This window comes from Varanus komodoensis, unplaced genomic scaffold (assembly GCF_004798865.1).
Source record: "Varanus komodoensis strain SLA01 unplaced genomic scaffold, ASM479886v1 scaffold5, whole genome shotgun sequence".
NCBI lineage: Eukaryota > Metazoa > Chordata > Lepidosauria > Squamata > Varanidae > Varanus > Varanus komodoensis.
The window spans coordinates 38,599,190-38,617,310 of NW_025336087.1; the positions used below are offsets into that span (position 1 = coordinate 38,599,190).

At 39.6% G+C, this 18,121-nt stretch overlaps 1 protein-coding gene across 1 annotated transcript in view; it reads right to left on the reverse strand.

Moving 5' to 3' along the window:
* Nucleotides 1–1,918: 1,918 nt before the first annotated feature.
* The window catches only part of SYK (spleen associated tyrosine kinase), a 49,757-nt gene continuing 33,554 nt past the window's right edge, over nt 1,919–18,121 (reverse strand). Inside the window, exons 8-14 of the mRNA XM_044446631.1 lie at nt 15,437–15,491; nt 13,285–13,462; nt 11,392–11,601; nt 8,779–8,965; nt 8,059–8,199; nt 6,938–7,050; nt 1,919–5,284 (exon numbers count right to left, since the gene is read on the reverse strand). Coding sequence (XP_044302566.1) covers nt 5,212–5,284; nt 6,938–7,050; nt 8,059–8,199; nt 8,779–8,965; nt 11,392–11,601; nt 13,285–13,462; nt 15,437–15,491 — 957 coding nt within the window. The 3' untranslated portion in view covers nt 1,919–5,211. The remainder of the gene's footprint in view (nt 5,285–6,937; nt 7,051–8,058; nt 8,200–8,778; nt 8,966–11,391; nt 11,602–13,284; nt 13,463–15,436; nt 15,492–18,121) is intronic.

The window sequence follows — 18,121 nt, forward strand, 5'->3', positions numbered from 1 at the left end:
ACTGCAACATTTTATATTTTCAACAGGTATAAGGTGGTTAAATTGAAATGTGCATACAAATCTTTTAAACATTTTTCATATACCTTTTTATATACTAAACAACTGAAGAAAACCTATGGCCTACACATATTTGATTATTTCTAGTATTGAATGATAGGATTTCACATGATTTCTTTTCTTTTGCTTAATGACTTGTTTGTAGCTTACACAGATGTTACTTCATCAGACCTCTTGGATATTATTCACCTTGACTAGATTATTTATATGTCAGTTATTTTATTGCTTCTTAAATTGTAGATCTTGCTTGAGGATGTTGCACAATAATGTCCAGATCTTGTAAGATATGCTAATATTGTTGAGAAGCTACATTGGAGGAGGACTGGGCACAATCTCAACAGTGAGCTGCTGCTCCACCTTCTCTCCTGGAAGACAGCATGTGGTCCCTGTAAACTCTTGGACTTGTAGTTTTAGAGACTGAGCGCAGTACCTTCTTATGTGACGGACTTTCTCATCTTCCAAAGTTCCCCAGATGCTCCTATGCACAGGCAGGGTTGCTGCCTGTGCAAAGAAGCGACATGTGTTCAAAGAAGCCTTACCAATGTTGTCTGTAGTATTTTGGCGAGTCTCATTCCTCCTAGTAGACTTTGAACTCTTTGGCTGGGAGCCCACAGAGTTTTTATGAATACCTAAGGTAACAACAGGTTTGGAGCAGGTTTTGGTAATGCAACTGGAACACCCAGTCTTCCCTTCTCTTTGTGATCCTGTCTACCTGACAACATGGTGGTTGTTTACGGGCTTTCTGTGATTGTGCTGTTGAGGAGCAGGCACAAACAGTACGTTATCTCATTCGAACTCTTATTGTTCCGCTTTCCCTTTTGCTGCTGCAATCATGACATTATACCAGCAAGCATCAGCAGCATCAGAGGAATGTACTGCTTATGAAATAAAGCCCATATACTGAAGAGGAAAGTCTTAATAGCAAAGGTAACTTCAGTAATTTAGGGTAGAATAGTCTTTGTTTTTAACCAGATGCTGCCCAGGTATGTCGGGATAGATTCCAATGACCCCAGCTGCCATGGCCTGTAGAAAATGACAAGGAAGCCCCACACCCTTGCATTCATATTCTTCTTGGGACTTTTTCTTCCTAAAACGAATAAAGTCTGTATCAGGCTAAATTCTGTAACCTGCACCTTTTTTAAAATTTTCCTAGGAGGGGGGGGGGGGGGGACTACATTTGCTTTGTTTTGTTGATTTCTCTGCATATTTGCTGATTTTCCTCAAGACAGGGAGGGAGGGAGACTCAGTAGCCCTTGGGCCAACCTCTGGAAAGCATTCACTGCCGCAGTGATGGAGTGCCTGTTACACTGCAAGTGGATCCATCCATGTTATCTTTGGGTAAGCCTAGGAAAGGCTATTTCGGACTTGTCATGTTTCTAGTCAGCTCTCTGGCTTTTGAGCTGTTTTCAGGCATTGCCCACATGTTGTCAGTATATAGTTGTAGTCGTTTCATTAAAGTTATCAAGTAGTTGAATTGCGTACCTACCACATCTTGCATGTATTCAGCATTCACACATAAAATACACAACACAACTCTGGGCTTTATGCAGAGTGTTTCTGGAGAAATAAGTTCCTAGTTATTTGTGCCTCACCTAATTATTTGTCCCTAACCCTAACCCTACACTTGAACTGAGGCAATCACATATTGTATTATAGGTGCTTCATCAGTCAGTTGGGAAGGCCTGGGCAGCTGCTGGTCATATTAATCTTGAATAATGAACATAGTCTAAGCAATGATAATCATACAAATGTGGAATACAATATTCATGACACAATTCCATCACCACCTGCAGGGGTTTTTGTGATACAAAATGGTACTGAGCACAGAACCTGAAAAACTAGAACAAGAAAGACAACCAGCTAGAAAAAATAGCAAATAGATGTTTGTTTTTAAAAACCAGAGTGTAGACAATGGGTGTATACAATGGAAACATTTTCAGTCCACATCAGTGGATGGTAGAACAGAACTTCATTTTAAAAATGCAATAATTAATATGGTATATTCATAAAGTACAGTGCTGGAAGTTCTTGCCTTCTATAGCATTGCTTGCATCTAAAAATATACTGATTTTCCCATTTATTGCTGTTGCAAAGCAATCCTCCATATTTGTGGCATCTGGTGGTGGTGGTGGTAAAAGAAGCACATCTGTTAGGAAGCTCAGGATGCAGATAACTGGAGCTCCTCTCCTTTTATCTTGTGCTCATGTATGCATTTATATTTAAAGACTGTTTGGCAAGTATTCCAGTAAGATGCAGCTGGTGATGACCATATGTGAACCTATGTTTGTATACCTATCTGTTTGGGAAGAGGGTCCTCCCATTCAATTCCTTTTCTATTAATGAGGCGAAAAGGAAATGTGGTGTCTTGACACCTTGCTGAACCACTGTAAAAGTAGGAGACATCTGGAGATTAGACTCTACATCAAATCAACCTGTCTTTTCATAGCAATATAAATTTTGTGTAACGAGAAATGCAGCTTCACACTTATCATTATTTGTCCCATCTGTAATACACAGTATAGCTTAGTTTTGAAAACTATCCTGAACTGAATTCTAGGATTTTATTGCAAACATGATTTAACAGAAATATCTTTCAGGTACAATCCCTTTAAAAATGCTAAGGTAAGCAAGAAATAGACACCTCTCTTTCCTTCATCTTAGCTACTTGCATCAAACTTTCAGAAGCAGAAAACATGAATTTTAGCTGTTATCATACGGAATGAGATGGGAAGCTTTTATACAAATCTGATGTACTATATTTATATATCATCTATGTGTGCATAACAAATGTCTGAATATTTAACTTCTTCCCACTGAGAAACTATGTTTTTCACACTAATCTCCTTAATTATACAGTGATGGTTTCAGTTTCCCATAGAGAAACAGCATTTCATTTTTTCATGGATACAAATAAAACACTCGCATCCATCTATTATGATTGCTGAAAAACATATAAAAATAGAAAACCAGTATAATTTAGCACTGCTTATTCAATCTTCCAAATGCTATTCAGTTCAAATATTATAGAATACACATTAATAATCATGTACATTCATAAGGAAATATACAGAATATTAAGTACACCTCAGAATGATGTATGGTTTATTACCTAAAAAACTCCCATATGGCTGTAATATAATTTAATCTCCTCATATTCTTAATACTTCAGGTCAGGACATAGGGCTGCAATTATGGTTGGGCTAACTGGATACAATTGGTATTCTTTTAAAACTCGTAGAGTTTTGTCATCCCAAGTACAAAGTCTATCAGAAAATTACAGAGGGCTGCAAAATGGATCCAGCAATGCTTATAGGCAGGTCATGCAGACACTCAGACAGTCCAGAAGGCTACAATCCTAGATCAACCTACCAAAGGTACTTCCAGGCAGAGAGAATGCAGTGATACCGATCAAATGGCTTATTAGGGATGTCAGGAAAATCCACACTGGATGCAGTTAAGTGTAGATTTCTATGACGCCAGCTCACAGATTCTGTAGTGGACCAGCTTTTCCTAATCACACAGAATCTGAAGACTTCTTGTCTGTTTTTTCCCCACTTTCTGTAATTTTATGCAAATTTAGTCAAAGAAAAAGTTAAATTAAAAACACTCACATCAACCAAAAATCTAACATCCCCATAGACCAAAGTACGCAAATGCACATTCTTGAGCATTTTGAGCAGAACTGCACATTTTCAGAAGTTGGATTTTCACAAATGTGTACAAATGCATTTGCACTAAATCTGATTCCACCAGTGATCTGACTATGGAACAAAAGGTGCTTGAACATGGGATGAATTTATACATCCCTAGACATAATGCAATTCCTCATATTTGTTGCTTAACAGACTTTTTGCAGTAAGAAAACAGATAGAAAAATATATAAGAATTCATTGTAAAGCACACAAGGGCTACAAATGGAGGACAAGGATGCTGGGAATCCACGCCTCTGTAACAGTTCATGAAATGATGCAGGCTGATTGTACAACAAAAACATCATCTGGAAGCATCCTAAATCCAGTGGCAATGAATGGAAATCCAAAGGAGTTTTATCTGCCAGCAGGCATAACAGAGATGAACTAGCTCAGGTTGTGAGGGCCAATTTAAATCGTACAGACAATGTATGGGGAGGGGAAAGAACTGAAAAGCATTTTTGTGTGGTAGGTACAATATTTATTCATCAACTCAAGTACACCCAGGCTTTCCCTGCCAGAGCCAATTACTCCTGTGATGTGCAGCAGGTACCTGCTGATGTGTGCAATTGGATAGATGTATCCAGCAATGGGTTTTCAAATTACCACGTTGGGATATCTTCTCATACAAGTATTTTTAGCAGCCTACAGGGTGGGGCTGAAACATACAGTTCTTCTAAATGATACAGTGGTCAGGGACTACCCTTGGCTTTTGGGTATAGCAACTGATACTACTAAGATTGAACCAGTGTTTGTTCATCTATTCTTTCTTGTTGTGAAACTGATTTACATGGCAATCTTTACCATATATATTCAGGTGTCAGTCAGTGGGAGTTACTCTGTAGAAAATGTGTTTAGGATTACTGCCTAAGTCACAAAGTTCAAGGAAGAAGATGTAGTATGTTGTATGAAACACACTGCAGAATCAAACCTTGCTTTGAGAGACTCAAGGTAGGTGGCAGTATTAATATTGCATTAAGAGCAAGAACAAAGCTAAACACTGCATATCTCTTGATCTTATTCGGAAGTAGGAAACAGTCCTGGGAATAGCCTGCAGGAGCACTGAGTTACCCTGACAAATTCCGTATCAGGCCAGGGCAGCCTTCCTCAACCTTGCACCTTCCAGGCACTCTTGGACAGCAACACCCAGAAGTCTCAGCCACCGGCTCTGCTGGGTAGGAAATCTGGAGTCCAAAGGACTCTTAAGCCAACCAGTTTGGGAGTTTGGGGAAGGCTGGCCTAGAGACAACAGATTGAAAACACAAGGTCCAAAACAGTGACTAGAACCCCCCACCCCTTTCAAAATGTTACTTGACGTGTGACATACTCTGAAAAGTAGCAAGACACATCCACAGCAAAACTTTTTCTCAACTGTTGCAGGTTGTTTTAAAAAGATGGAATTTCTTGCTGTTTCCTGTTTTTCAGTTTTTGCTTTTTTAAACACCAATATAAGTCCACCATATGCTTATTGTGCAATTTCATAGTAGAAGTTGCGCAGGCTGAACTCAACTGCAGAAAATCCTGGTCGATCATCAACGCTGAAAAAGGGATACAAATGTTTTGGTTAGGCATGAATGCTCTTTGCTTCCTTATTATTTAAGGTCTGTCCAGCAATTTCTGGCTGTCTTCTACCTCCCTCATACAGCATTTACGGAACAATGTTCTGGGAGTCTGTTTTCAAATTTTGAAGATAGCATTTTGATTAAACAGATAGGTGCTTCTGTTTAACCAAAAAACAAGAAAAAAATCTCACAAACTAACATGCCGTGGAGCTAAAAGATGCCAGAAGGAGAACGCATAGATGCTCCCACCAGTTCTGACCTGTCCCCAATCACATGAAGGAAGTAGATAATGGATGTGATATGACCCATCTGTTAAGATCCATATTTGAAAGAAATTTGCGATGATCAATAAGGTGGAAACACAAAATCTAGATGCCCACTTGGTTCTCTTGTTGAGGTTAGGAGACCCGAGCCAGTTCATGAGCTTCCCTCAAAGTCCAGGAGTGAAGGTACATCTGAAGTGTTCCCTTGCTTTGGAAGGGTAATACGTAGATCTCCACTAAACAGGTCAAAATTCCCTTGACTATTCTGGACAAGCAGGTACCAACATTCATGCAATAGCCCACTGTTTTCTGAGGGGTGTCTCACTTATCCTCAGCTACTATCACTGGGACAGCTGTGGTCTAGCTACCCAGCTGAAGCAAAGGTTTAGTGGCCATTTCAGTTATGGTACAGATTTGGTGAAGTGATAAAATCCTTCCTAAGACTCTGGTGTGCCCGCAACTGGAGTATTGTGTTCAGTTTTGGGCCCCTCATTACAGGAAGGATATAGCAAGGTTAGAGCCAGTGCAGCGTAGGGCCACAAGGTTGGTGGCCAGTCTGCAGGGGATGCCATATGAGGCAAGGCTGAGGGAACTGGGTCTCTTCAGCCTGGAGAAGAGAAGACTCAGAGGGGATCTGTTGGAGACATACAGGTATGTGAGGGGATGTCACATGGAGAAGGGTAGAGACCTGTTCTCCCCTGCAGAGGAAGGCAGGATGCGCTCCAACGGAGCCAAGCTCAGGGAACCAAGGTTCCATTTAGATGCCAGGAAGCACTTCCTGACAGTTAGGACCTCGAGGGTATGGAATGGGCTTCCACGGGACGTTGTTGAGGCCCCATCCGTGAGGGTGTTCAAAGATAGGCTGGACATGCACATGGTGGGCATGTCGTGAGCGGAGCCGGGTGGAACCAGGGGTCCAACTAGATGGCCCGGGAGGCCCCTTCTGACTCGTTCTGTTTCTATGTTTCTATGTTTGTATTCTTATTGCAATGACTAGGATAGCTTGTCATTGATGGAATGGTTCGGTTTGTATACTGATAAGGTGAAGAGAAACACAGTGGGCTAGTTCAGAAATAACCCTCAGAGCCTAGGCAAGGCTCAGGTTTCCAATCTTCCCTTCTTGTATGAATGCCAAGAAGAGTTTGGAAACTTTCACATCTGTTTGCAGAATTGTCCAAATCCAGACAAACTGGGCTTAATTTAAATTTGATTAGTAGAAACATGCCAACTCCCTCCATAACTTATGGTTGAAACACTGGGGGTGTGATGGGGAGACAGAAACAAAACTAGAAAGGTGAGAACAAATCTGAATCAAACCAACCAGTGTTTCTCAGAACCCACCCCTTGTGAATATCATTATACTTACTTGTATGTCCAACACAATTTCATTAACTCATAGATCTCAGGTGGACAACCTGATGGACTTTCCATTCGTTCTCCTCTTTCAATCATCTGTGCAACCTCCCCTCCTTTCATACCCTGCAAAAAGAGTGATAATCGGTTACAGAACAACAATAACAACAACAGGATCAGCTATGCCTTCAATAGGAACAACCAACACCCAGGTTCCTGCTTATGTGGCAATCCCATTTGGGCATTGCTGTCCCAAGAGGTTGCATAGCCAAGAACCCGCCAGGTACCAATCAGCAGTGCTGTTTGGTTCCTGGGAGGCAGAACTCAGGGGAGGTGGCCAAAGAGAGGAAAATTCCTTCTGCTTCCAGGGCATATAATAGAAGCCTCTATGTGGCTTTGATCACTGCAGCTCCAGACATTCCTAAAACGCTTTCCTTAACTCTTGCACAGCTATGGACAAATTTTAGTACCCAATTGAAGGGGTAGCTATAGACAGGACTGGCTGTTAGGCCTCAAGGTTTTCATCTTCTTTGTAGCAATACGTTTGCATGAAACAAAGCTTTACTATTGTTTTCTGTTACAATAGAATCGTGTTGCACATGGTAGGTATTGGTCCAGATCCATTCCAAGGGGTACGTTGGGTTAGGCACTCTAGTCCCCAAAAGATGGGGGTTCCCTTAATGGGCTCTCGGGATAGGACTGGAAAGCTTTAGCCAACCTGAGGGCTGACAAAACTGCTGGTCACCCAGGTTGCTGGGGAGGTGGATACAAATAGTTTCTGCCATGATGGGAACCCCAAGAGCCCTTTTCTTCCTCTGTTACCTCAAGCTGGGATCAAGAACCAGCCAGCAGCTGGGTTGCCTGATGACCATTTCCATGCCCTATGTCATGAGTGGTAACCAACAGCATGGCCATCTTTACCACACGTAATTGACCACCAACCCCTCCAACCCATGCAACCAATATGTACTGCTGCACCATTTCTAGATTATTTTTCTCTCAAAGAGATGCAGTAATGGACAGATTTGAATGATCTCCATGTAGGATTTCTCTTTTGCCAAACTAAATCACTTATAGGTCAATGCTTAAGGGCTAGGAAGGAAAGTTCAGTAGTTAAAAACAAAATATGCCTACCTTATATGGTTTTTGTCCATAAGAAAAAGCCTCCCACATTAATACACCGAAACTCCAAACATCACTCTTGCTTGAAAATTTGAAGAAGTTCATGCATTCTGGAGCATACCACTTGACTGGCCATTTCCCATAATGTTCTGCCTAGAATGATCCCCACGACCATCAAAGAAGACAATTAGTTATATTATATTGCCACGGCCTACAACAATAATAGGAAACATTTTTGGGATATTCTTGTTCAGTCTGTGCTGAAGGATTAGGATGAGATGCATCTGCAGTAGGGAGTGGAAAGCCAGCCACTGCCATAGGTCACTTTCGCCACTGCAGCACCAGGCTGTGAATCAATTATGTCAATTGGAGGCAAACTCTCACTTGAGCAGATAAGGCATAGCTGGCTTCTTGCTTTGCTCAGCTCCCAGCAGTTATGGCTAGTATGTTTCGTTCTTACCAGAATGTGTGTTCCAAGAAAAATGTCATACTAGCATTCCCCTGATATTTTATACTGAAATGCAGCACATACATTTAATAAATAAAACAAGCTACAGCATGACCATGTTTTAAAAGGACTAACTATAGAGATTTGCAAGAAGAAATAGTCCGAGCTATTTTTATCTCTGAATGAGTTTGTAGCAGAAAGTGTGTCCTGAATAAATATCACAATACACCCTGACAATATGATGAGAAATCTCAGTTAAGAGGAGTTAAAGTGTGAAATATTACCTTGTAATAATCATTAGAGCCAAGAGCTTTTGACAGTCCAAAGTCACTGATTTTGGCATAATGTTGTGTAACCAGCAGAACATTTCTTGCTGCTAAATCCCTGTGTACAAAGTTGTTTTCTTCCAAATATTTCATTCCCATGGAAACTTGATGAACCAGCTCTATGAGGTTCTTTTCTGTGACATCTCTTTTAGAAAGAAAGAAAGAAAGAAAGACCTTTTCATTCCTCATTATTTCATTACCCAGTTGTATTGTATTTTAACTGGGCTTCATAGCAGTATGTCTGTTCTTACATGACTGTGAGGGTTGGGGTTTAGATATATACATAAATATATGCCTACTTTACAGCTCCACTGTGTGCTTATACTTCTTAAGAATGAAGACAAACCTATTATATGCCTGTATTTCTTAATAAAGGACCCCCCAGTCCCAATGGTTATCATATATGATATCATAGGATATATTAGACCCAATATGTAATGATAATAGGAAATCTTTTTTGGTATATAATTCAAGTTATTAAAGTTCAATTTGTCCTGAAGACTAGGGTGAGATGCATCTTCAACAAGGAGAGGATAGTCAGCCAGTAGTAGAGAACTGAAAGGAATAAAGTTACCTGGAAAATGTCCCAACTAAATTGGCTTTGAGAGTTGAACTTTCAAATCTGCTGCCATTAAATGTAGTGAACCAGCTCTATGGCTACCAATCTGGATGGCTATCGAAGGGGATTAGGCAAATTCATGGAGAATAAGGCTATCAATAGTCCTGAGGGCAATAGAATTCTTCTAGTGCCAAAGGCAATATGTCTTTGTACACCAATTGTTGGGGCACATAGGTGGGAGGGTAAATGGCACTTCTGTCCTTCTTGTGAGTATCTTACAGACAGCTGGTTAGCCCCTTTGTGAACAGAAAGGTGGATCAGGGGGACCCTTGGTTTGATCCAGCATTCCTCTGATGAGCATGCATCTCTTAGGCAGACATTTTATTTATTTACACTTCTGTACTGCTGCTCAGCAGCTTAAATACTCTGCGTGGTTCACAATTAGAAGCATGAAGTACGGCACAATAGTTTTATACTCTAATTTAAAAAAATTTAAAGTAAAACCCAGAATAAAATCTAGCAGCAATGCAAGGAGATTTAAAATGCAGGAGAGACATAAAACAAGAAACGGAAAAAAATAAAAGTCTGGAAAAATAAGGTCTTCACTTGGCACTGAAAAGAACACAATGCATGCATCACATCACCTCTCTGACAAGTTCATTCCACAATGGAAGTGTCACTAATTTAGAACAGTCTCTGTCTCACCTGGATTTGATGGAAAAGAACTGGATGTCATCTACTGATGACACATCAGTCCATACCTCTGGATAACCTCCTCCAGAGGATTCAGGTAGATGATGAAAATGCACAGGGGAAAGAATATTGCCCTGTGGAAACATATAGCATAGCTCTCATAGCAGAGAGCAAAAATCCTTCACGCACCACCTTTTGGAATAGGCCATCCGAGTAGGGGCAGAACTTCAATGCAATGTCACCACTTCCCAACCAGGACAACTTGATCAGAAGGATACTGTGGTCAGTGGTATTGAAAGCTGCTGAGAGATGCAAGATAATCAACAGGCTCTATATCGAGAGAGGGGCCCTGTTGATATATATATATTTATTTATATATATATGATATATATATAAATAAATTCAAGGGTGCCTGGAATTAACAGGCCATCACCTGCTCAAGTGCCTGCCGGCTACCTGTTGTTTCTTCATTCAGCTTTATGTTAAGCTGCTTCAGAAGTGTCCTAATAATCCCTCCCTCCCTCCAATGAAAGAATTTACAACTTTCTGGACCCAGCTGGGTATCCCTTCCTTATTAGACATTAGCCATGAAGGGTCAGCATCAAGGTAGTTGACAATACTTTGTCTGTTGGCTTCCCTGTGCTTAGCTCCCCAGACTCTAGTCTGCTTTGCAGTGGCCCAGAGTCAGAATTCCTGGCAAGCACATCCAGTGTTTGCAGGGTACCTGCCAGGAATCAAGTCCCATGCATTGGGCAAGCAGCACCTTTCTACATCTGGCACTGCTATGTCAGGCGGAGAACAGGCTGGCGCAACTGCTCACAGCACCTCTGTTCTGTGCCCACTGCTGCTGACATTGGCCGCACTGGACAGGGAAGAAGATAGGCCACCAGGAATGGTGCCTGGCATGACCGCTCACAATGCCCCTCTTGCGCATTCTGCAGCTGCTCTTTGGGTGACTGCACCTGATGGGGAAGGTTGCCAGTTGCACAGCTTGGGTGCTCATGGACATCCTCTTGGCCTGACTAGACTGAGCATGAGAACAAGTCTATGGATGCTAGAGGGACAGATTCTGAAAGGGTCCCTCCCAATCCTAATTGCACTGTTATGCTTTGCTGTTTCTGTGATGTTTGTGTGCATTCATTTTCTTGCATTATTTTTATACTGACTTTAAAATTATATTGTAGATAATTCTTATGTAAACCACATAGATCCTATTATGTCAAGTGGTATCTACACAGTTTAATTTGTTTTATCATTTGTAGCAAGCAAGCAAGCAAGCAAGCAAGCAAGCAAGCAAGCAAGCAAGCAAGCAAGCATACCTGTGTTGTATCAAATATTTATTCAAGGGGCCAAGTTCAGCCATTTCCATTACCAACATCCAGGATTCAGCTTCACATATACCAATCATTCGGACAATATATGGGTTATCTAGTTGTTGCATTACATTTGCTTCTCTTAGCAGTTCATCTTTTAAGGCTGGATCATTGTTTTCATTCTTGAGAATTTTCACAGCTACTGTCTTCTTTCCCCTGCAAACGAATTTCGAAGCAACTTAGTTATATGCAGTGCAGTTAAGTATTCTTAATTCTTTGGCACTTTTTCTGTCTATTCCATAATCTAGTTAATAGAAGATAGAGAGGCTACACTGCTTAGCTTCTGTGCTGCATCCAGTCTAGCAAAGCTCCTTAGAATATACTTTGCTGGGCCAGAGGTGGCCCTCAGTCCTTTCACAGCTAAACCTTTTATAAAAAAGGGGGACAGGCACAGGAGAAATTTCTCTGTCAGTTACACAGGTTATTACCTAGACACCCAATCAGATCAAGAGAGGAAATGCTGTATTTTCTTCCTTTCTTTCTGACAGCCACAAATCCACTCACCTTTACATGCAAAAAGTACTTAAATATAACCACTTACCTAAAGCAAGCCCACTTCGATTAGATGAGTCTGATTTCTGACTTAATACATATAGGATTATGTTTCTAAGTAAACACAGCTAGTTGCCTAGCTGACATTCTATGAAAATATCTATGAAAATTTAAGTAATTAAGTGTACTAAGTAACATTTAATGTACAGGATAACTAAGTAAAAGTGCATATGGTCCATTTTCATTTTTAATTACTGAATGAAAACTACTTTATATACATTTCAAATTAATGAATGAGTATGTAGATTATAAGCAAACTAATCTTAGTAATTTGATGGAGCACATTCCTTTTAAAGTGTAAAAGGAAACCGTCATATTATTGTTATTATTAACACTATTTCAATACCACCCATAGCTGAAGTTTGGTGCAGATTACAAAGGCAGATAAAAAACATTAAAAATACAATATAAAATACAGATAATAATAACATTGTCATGAAAATAACAATACAATGTTTAAAATTCAAATTTTAAGCCAAATTTAAAAAGCTACAGTAGCTTACATGAATGAAATCAAAAGATGTTAAACGATTGACATACTGAGCCAATATAATATAAAATTAATTAAATGCCCTTTTAATCCGGCACTGAAAAGATATTACAGTTAGAGCCAGACTAACTTCAGTGGGGAGCCTGTTCCAAACTGGGGAACTGCCACTGAGAAGGCCATTCACCTTGTTGCTACCAACTGTGCTTCTCTTGGAGATGGCAACTGGAGGCAGTCCCCAGATTCTGATCATATTGTATTGGTAGGTTGGGAGAGGAATTAGATTAGATATTGCAGTCCCAATTGGTTAAAATCAGCCCATTTTGGACTGGGCTGAGAAGCATTTCGGCAGACCACGCAAGTGGGATGGAATTGAAAATACGTCCCTGTTACTAATCTGGTCCCTGTTATTAATCTGGCTACTGTATATTGTACAAGCTGCATGTAGAGTGTATGGCAGGGTTCTAGTTTAAAGAGTACCAGATGACAGTTTGCTGGATATTCTGCCTGATTCAACTGCAATAACACTGAATAAATCCTGAAGTTTCCTGGATGCAAGAGATTTTATCCCGGAAACACTTAGCAAATATATTGTAGAAGGCCTCAGAAGACTTTAAGATGTCCAAGGAGCCAGGATGAAGTAGGCTCTAGACAATCCTAAAGAGCTCCACTGGGTGGCAAAAGAGGACTGAACAGGTTTAAAGCACTTAATAACAATTCCAAAAGACGTATAACAACAAGAATAGGTAAGAGTTAAAATGGAGGAAGAGCAATAAAGCAGCATTTCAAACTTTACTTACTTTCTCATTTCATAGGTTCCTTTTTTTACTGTGCCAAAATTACCAGAACCAAGTTCATGTTCTTCCAGGGTCAGCAAATTTCTATCAAGGGTGACATTTTTAGCTTTTACTTCTTCGGGATCTGCATAAGGACTCTCGTAGACCTCTGTATCCATGGGCAAAGCTTCCCTCTGACTATCTGTACATGGAACAGCAGAGCATATTTTAATACCACATCTTTTGTGATCTGGATATTCCCGTTCTTCCTATCTTTAAAGTATGAACTCCCAAACAGTAAGTCTCTTTGTTGCCTTTCTCATCTTTGTCTCTGGCGTTCTGTTCCAAACAGGGCCCTCTGTTAGCCAAGCCATTCTGCTTTTCTACAAGAAGCTTTTAACCTACTGCTTTGCTGAGACCTTTGCTTCCAGTTCCTTTGCAGGATTATGAGCAGCTTTGTTACACACATTCTCTCTCTCTCTCCCTCTCTGCCTTTCTATATGTTCCTTTATGTTACCACTAAATGGTACTATAATAGAGCAGAACTGCTTGAATACACAAAGGCTCATGCCACTCATTCAGGGATATACAAAATTTAAAAAGGGATTAAAACAGTTGCAAAGCACAGGAGAGGCCGTGGGGGGAAGACAACATTGTATAAGGCACCCATAAGCTACCATGGATGAGCAAATGATGAGGCCATAATAAATGCCTCATGTAGAAAGGACCTCGCTCTACTTCTTCAGCAAAACCTTTTCTGGCAGAGTCCCTGGTTCCTTTTTGTTGCATTTCCATTGTTAACTAACTACTTCCCAACTCCATCTTCATTTCTCATTTGTTATTCCCTAACTCCTTTCTTCCCACTTTTCTCCACTTTGGTCATGGTTGAATACATATTAAAAGTTTCTGGGCAGGGCCACTGTTAATTCTCCCAAAGATTCCCACTTGAAAAAAGAACACATGAATCATCTTATTGGCTGAACTGACTAATTAATCTGAAGTATTTCTGAACAAGCTCTCATATTGGTGCTACAATAATCTGGCTGATGTGGTTTTTGACACTGACAGCGTATTTCCACTGTTGAAGAGGATTATATGGGACCTATATTTTGTCTAATTTGAATTTACTTGTCAGGAGAAAAAAATTAAAGCAGTTAAATGCACAAATGCTTGTGCAATCCTTCTGAAGGAGCATAAGACTGGGATGCACATCTCATTGCAAGAAAAGATATCAAGATCTTTAGATAACCATCACTAAGGCAGTTGGACATCAATATGGAAATCTTCAGAAAAATAAAGTAGCAGATCCAATACATTCCTCACTTTGCTGTTGTTTTAACCAACTGCAATTATAGTAAATTAAAACAAGAGTGGGCTTGATGGTGTCCCTGCAACCCCACAGTGTCTGCAACCCTTGGCCTTCCCCGGAGATTGCATGTGCCTCCCCACAAAAAAATCTAAATTTGTTTTCTTTCCTTCCTTCTAAAGATAACTGCAAAAAGAACTGAGCTCAGCAGCTGCTTTGGCATTGCAAAAGAGTAGCACTGATCTTTCAAACAAACAAACAAACAAGCAAGCAAGCAAACAAACAAACAAAATCTGACTCTTTTAAGATGCCATTTTGTTTTTATTTCTTCTATTCTATTCCCAGTCCTCTACCTGTGGGGATTGACCTCTCCAAGTTGCCTGAGCTTGCACTAAGGCATATGATATAATCATTTTTCCTTTGTCTTTACTGAAATCCTTGAAAGAGTCCCATAAACATTTGAAGTTCTAATTAGTGCTGTGTGAACTCTGATCACCCAACCAGAATGCTGATCTGGTGGGTACAACCCTAGAACAACCTATGAGGAGCTGTGTCATGTTAAGCCATGTAATATATCAAAGTGAAAGAAAAGCACTGGAAAAACAATTAGCAAGCAATAAGGAAAAGATCAAGTCTGCCAAGAAGTGGAGTTAAGACAAAACAGGCTTGTAAAGTATACAAGGGACTAATGTGACCAAATTCATGTATGACTACATTTAAGTTTACAAAGCTTAAATCAGGCCTCCATGGAGGGAGTTGAAGAAATACTCAGTGCAGACATCAAGTAAGATTTGACTCTCTATGGAGATAAGTAAAAGGTTTGACCAGCATAACAACTATTAGAAGAAATAAGACAATGTTATTTCTTACCTTGCCTTGGCCGTGAAAATACATAACTGTTAAACAGGGAAAGTACATCATCACTCTGGAAAGGAAGAGGTACAGGTGTCTGTGACACATAAACAACTTTTTCTTTTAGTCCATATTTAAGCATTAAGATGAAGGTCATGACACAAAAATGAAGCAATGAAAGATGTAGGCAAGGATTAATGCATGAGAAAGGGAGCAAAGCTTACCTAATTCTTCAGATTATATCTTGCATTATGTATGCTAGCAAAATGAGAGATTGCTGCTAAAGCATAAAGGAACTGTAAACATTTCAGAGTATTTCCTGATAAGGGAATTAACAATTGCCTATTTGTTCAAGCTGTAACCCTACAGCAATGTTTATTTCATTTCAGAATCCTGTATTCACCAAACTGGAGTTGCTCAGTGTTTTTCTTTCAGTTGGTTTTATATTATCTTTTTACGATAACTGCATAATATAAATTAGTCTCTGAAACTGCATGGACTTTAAATCACTAATTTGGAAAGATAATTCAAGTTCACATGTCTAACAATTTTTGAAATTATAAAGATAAACAAAGGATCATCTCACTGATCAATTCATCAAGATGTTTCCTAATGTATTGATCAACTCTGTGACATACGTTCCTGCCATGGCATTATTTTCAACATGGATCAATAAAAATGACAATCCAAAAGGCTCATTCACATACAATGTTTTCACCTGAAGTAAATAGTTCTGATCCTTCATGGACAATGTAACTGGTGAAATAGCCAATCATAGATAAAATTTCTGCTGGCTGGAAATGCACTGTTTACTGTATGTATGTTCACCTGGTTTACCTATGCTACACGGCAGTGCAAGCTTGAGCCAGGACTACCTGTATGTAAGCTATATATAAAAGAAAATGCCTCATGGGAACCAGCTGTATGCCTATAGGTGTTGCTATTGATCCAAATCAGGGGGCACTATCTCGTTTTCTACTTTTCTTTCCTTAACAGATTTTTTTTAAAGAAAGAGGTACAAGATCCAGTGATAAATTGTGTCTCTGTTGAAGATGGTTTTGTCTGGATATTATGTAAAATTATTTGAATGAGACAGGGGAATGGCACAAAAAAGCCTTGTTTGAAAGAACTTTAGGTTAAAAACCATGAAAATAACATGGCCTTTTCTGGGGGACACTTGTTAAGTAAATTTACTGTGGATAAAATTTATTTTTGATCATCCTCAGCTTAAATTCTAGTTTAGTCATTGTTGGGATATGTGTTAAATAATATCTGCTTGTATTACAATGTGTGTGGCTATATACTTCAGAACTGACACATGTTTTGCCATGGAGACAGGAAGTATAAGATACCTGAACTTCCTGTTTCTACCAAAGGCACTGGTATTCTTTTCACCAGTGACGAAATGAAAGGAAATACAGTTCCATTTAAGCACATAGGCCTAAATCAGATTAAATTATCCAAGCATTACTTTAAAATATACAGCTCGATCATATTACAATGCATTTTAATATGAAGGAAAAAATGCACTTTATTCTTCTCATTCATTAAAGAAGACTTGAATATGAAACTGATCTGGCCTATGCTATGGGAAAAGAACCTAGTATGTGTCAAATTCACTTTACAGGCCTGGAAGTGTTTAGATGGACTTTCATGTAGCACAAAGTGCAAGCAAGCTCACTTCTATTCACTTTTCAAACTAGCTTCTTTAATTAACAGAACTGGATTTTAATATATTGAATTAAAGGTCTCTAACAGGTAACTATCATTTTGTTTGCCAGAGTGCATGTGAATGCATGTTGACTCAGATGTAAGTCCCAGCGACTTAAATGATACTTATTCCCATGTAGAATTGCAGCCTTACACTTTCAAAATGTACTTGAATACTCCAGGGAGAAAGAGAAACTTTGTAACAAAACCCCCCATGAACAATTTTCTCCTTATCATGTTAGCATTTGCATGGACCTAATCCTGATCTGCCTGAAGGCCATGCAATAGATTATGAAGTTACTGTCAAAGATGTTCATCATTAACCTTGCTATGACTGACTGATTGGCAATCAATGTAACTGAGTTAAGCATTGAGTAAGCACTGTAATTAAGCACAGTGCTTAATCATTTAAGCCACCCAAGGGCTCATTGTTATCATGTCCATAATCCATAAAATGAGGTATGAATAAGCATTGTGACCACACATACAGCTGTTTCCCTCTTCTAGTTGCATGAATGAGTAGAACACCCCCATCCCCCAGAGGTCTTCCAGTTATTATTTTCCCCTAACTCAGAAACTATGGTTATCAGTTTCGGGAACAGGCCAACACAGTTGACTCTATTCCTGGCTCTCTGTAAACTTTTATCATACGTTATAAAGTTATACAAGTCTGCTACTGGAAATCCTTGCAGATTGGTTCATGTGGTGATAAAATCCTTGGCTAAGATAAGAACATTATTCTCTGCCTGGTTTAAATACCATGCAAGAGCTAGAAAACTTAGGTATTTTCATGTCCTGCTTTGTAGGAACATAGAAAGCTTCCTTAGGTCAGACTATGCCTAAGCTCAGTATTCGATGCCTAAGCTCAGTATTCTAACCCAGCCCAGTATTCTACTCTGCCAAAATCTTTCCAGTGCCTCAAGGTCTCTCTGCCAGATGCTTGAGGAGTAGAATCTCATCACTTGTTGTTTGATTCTTGGCTTGCATTGACTA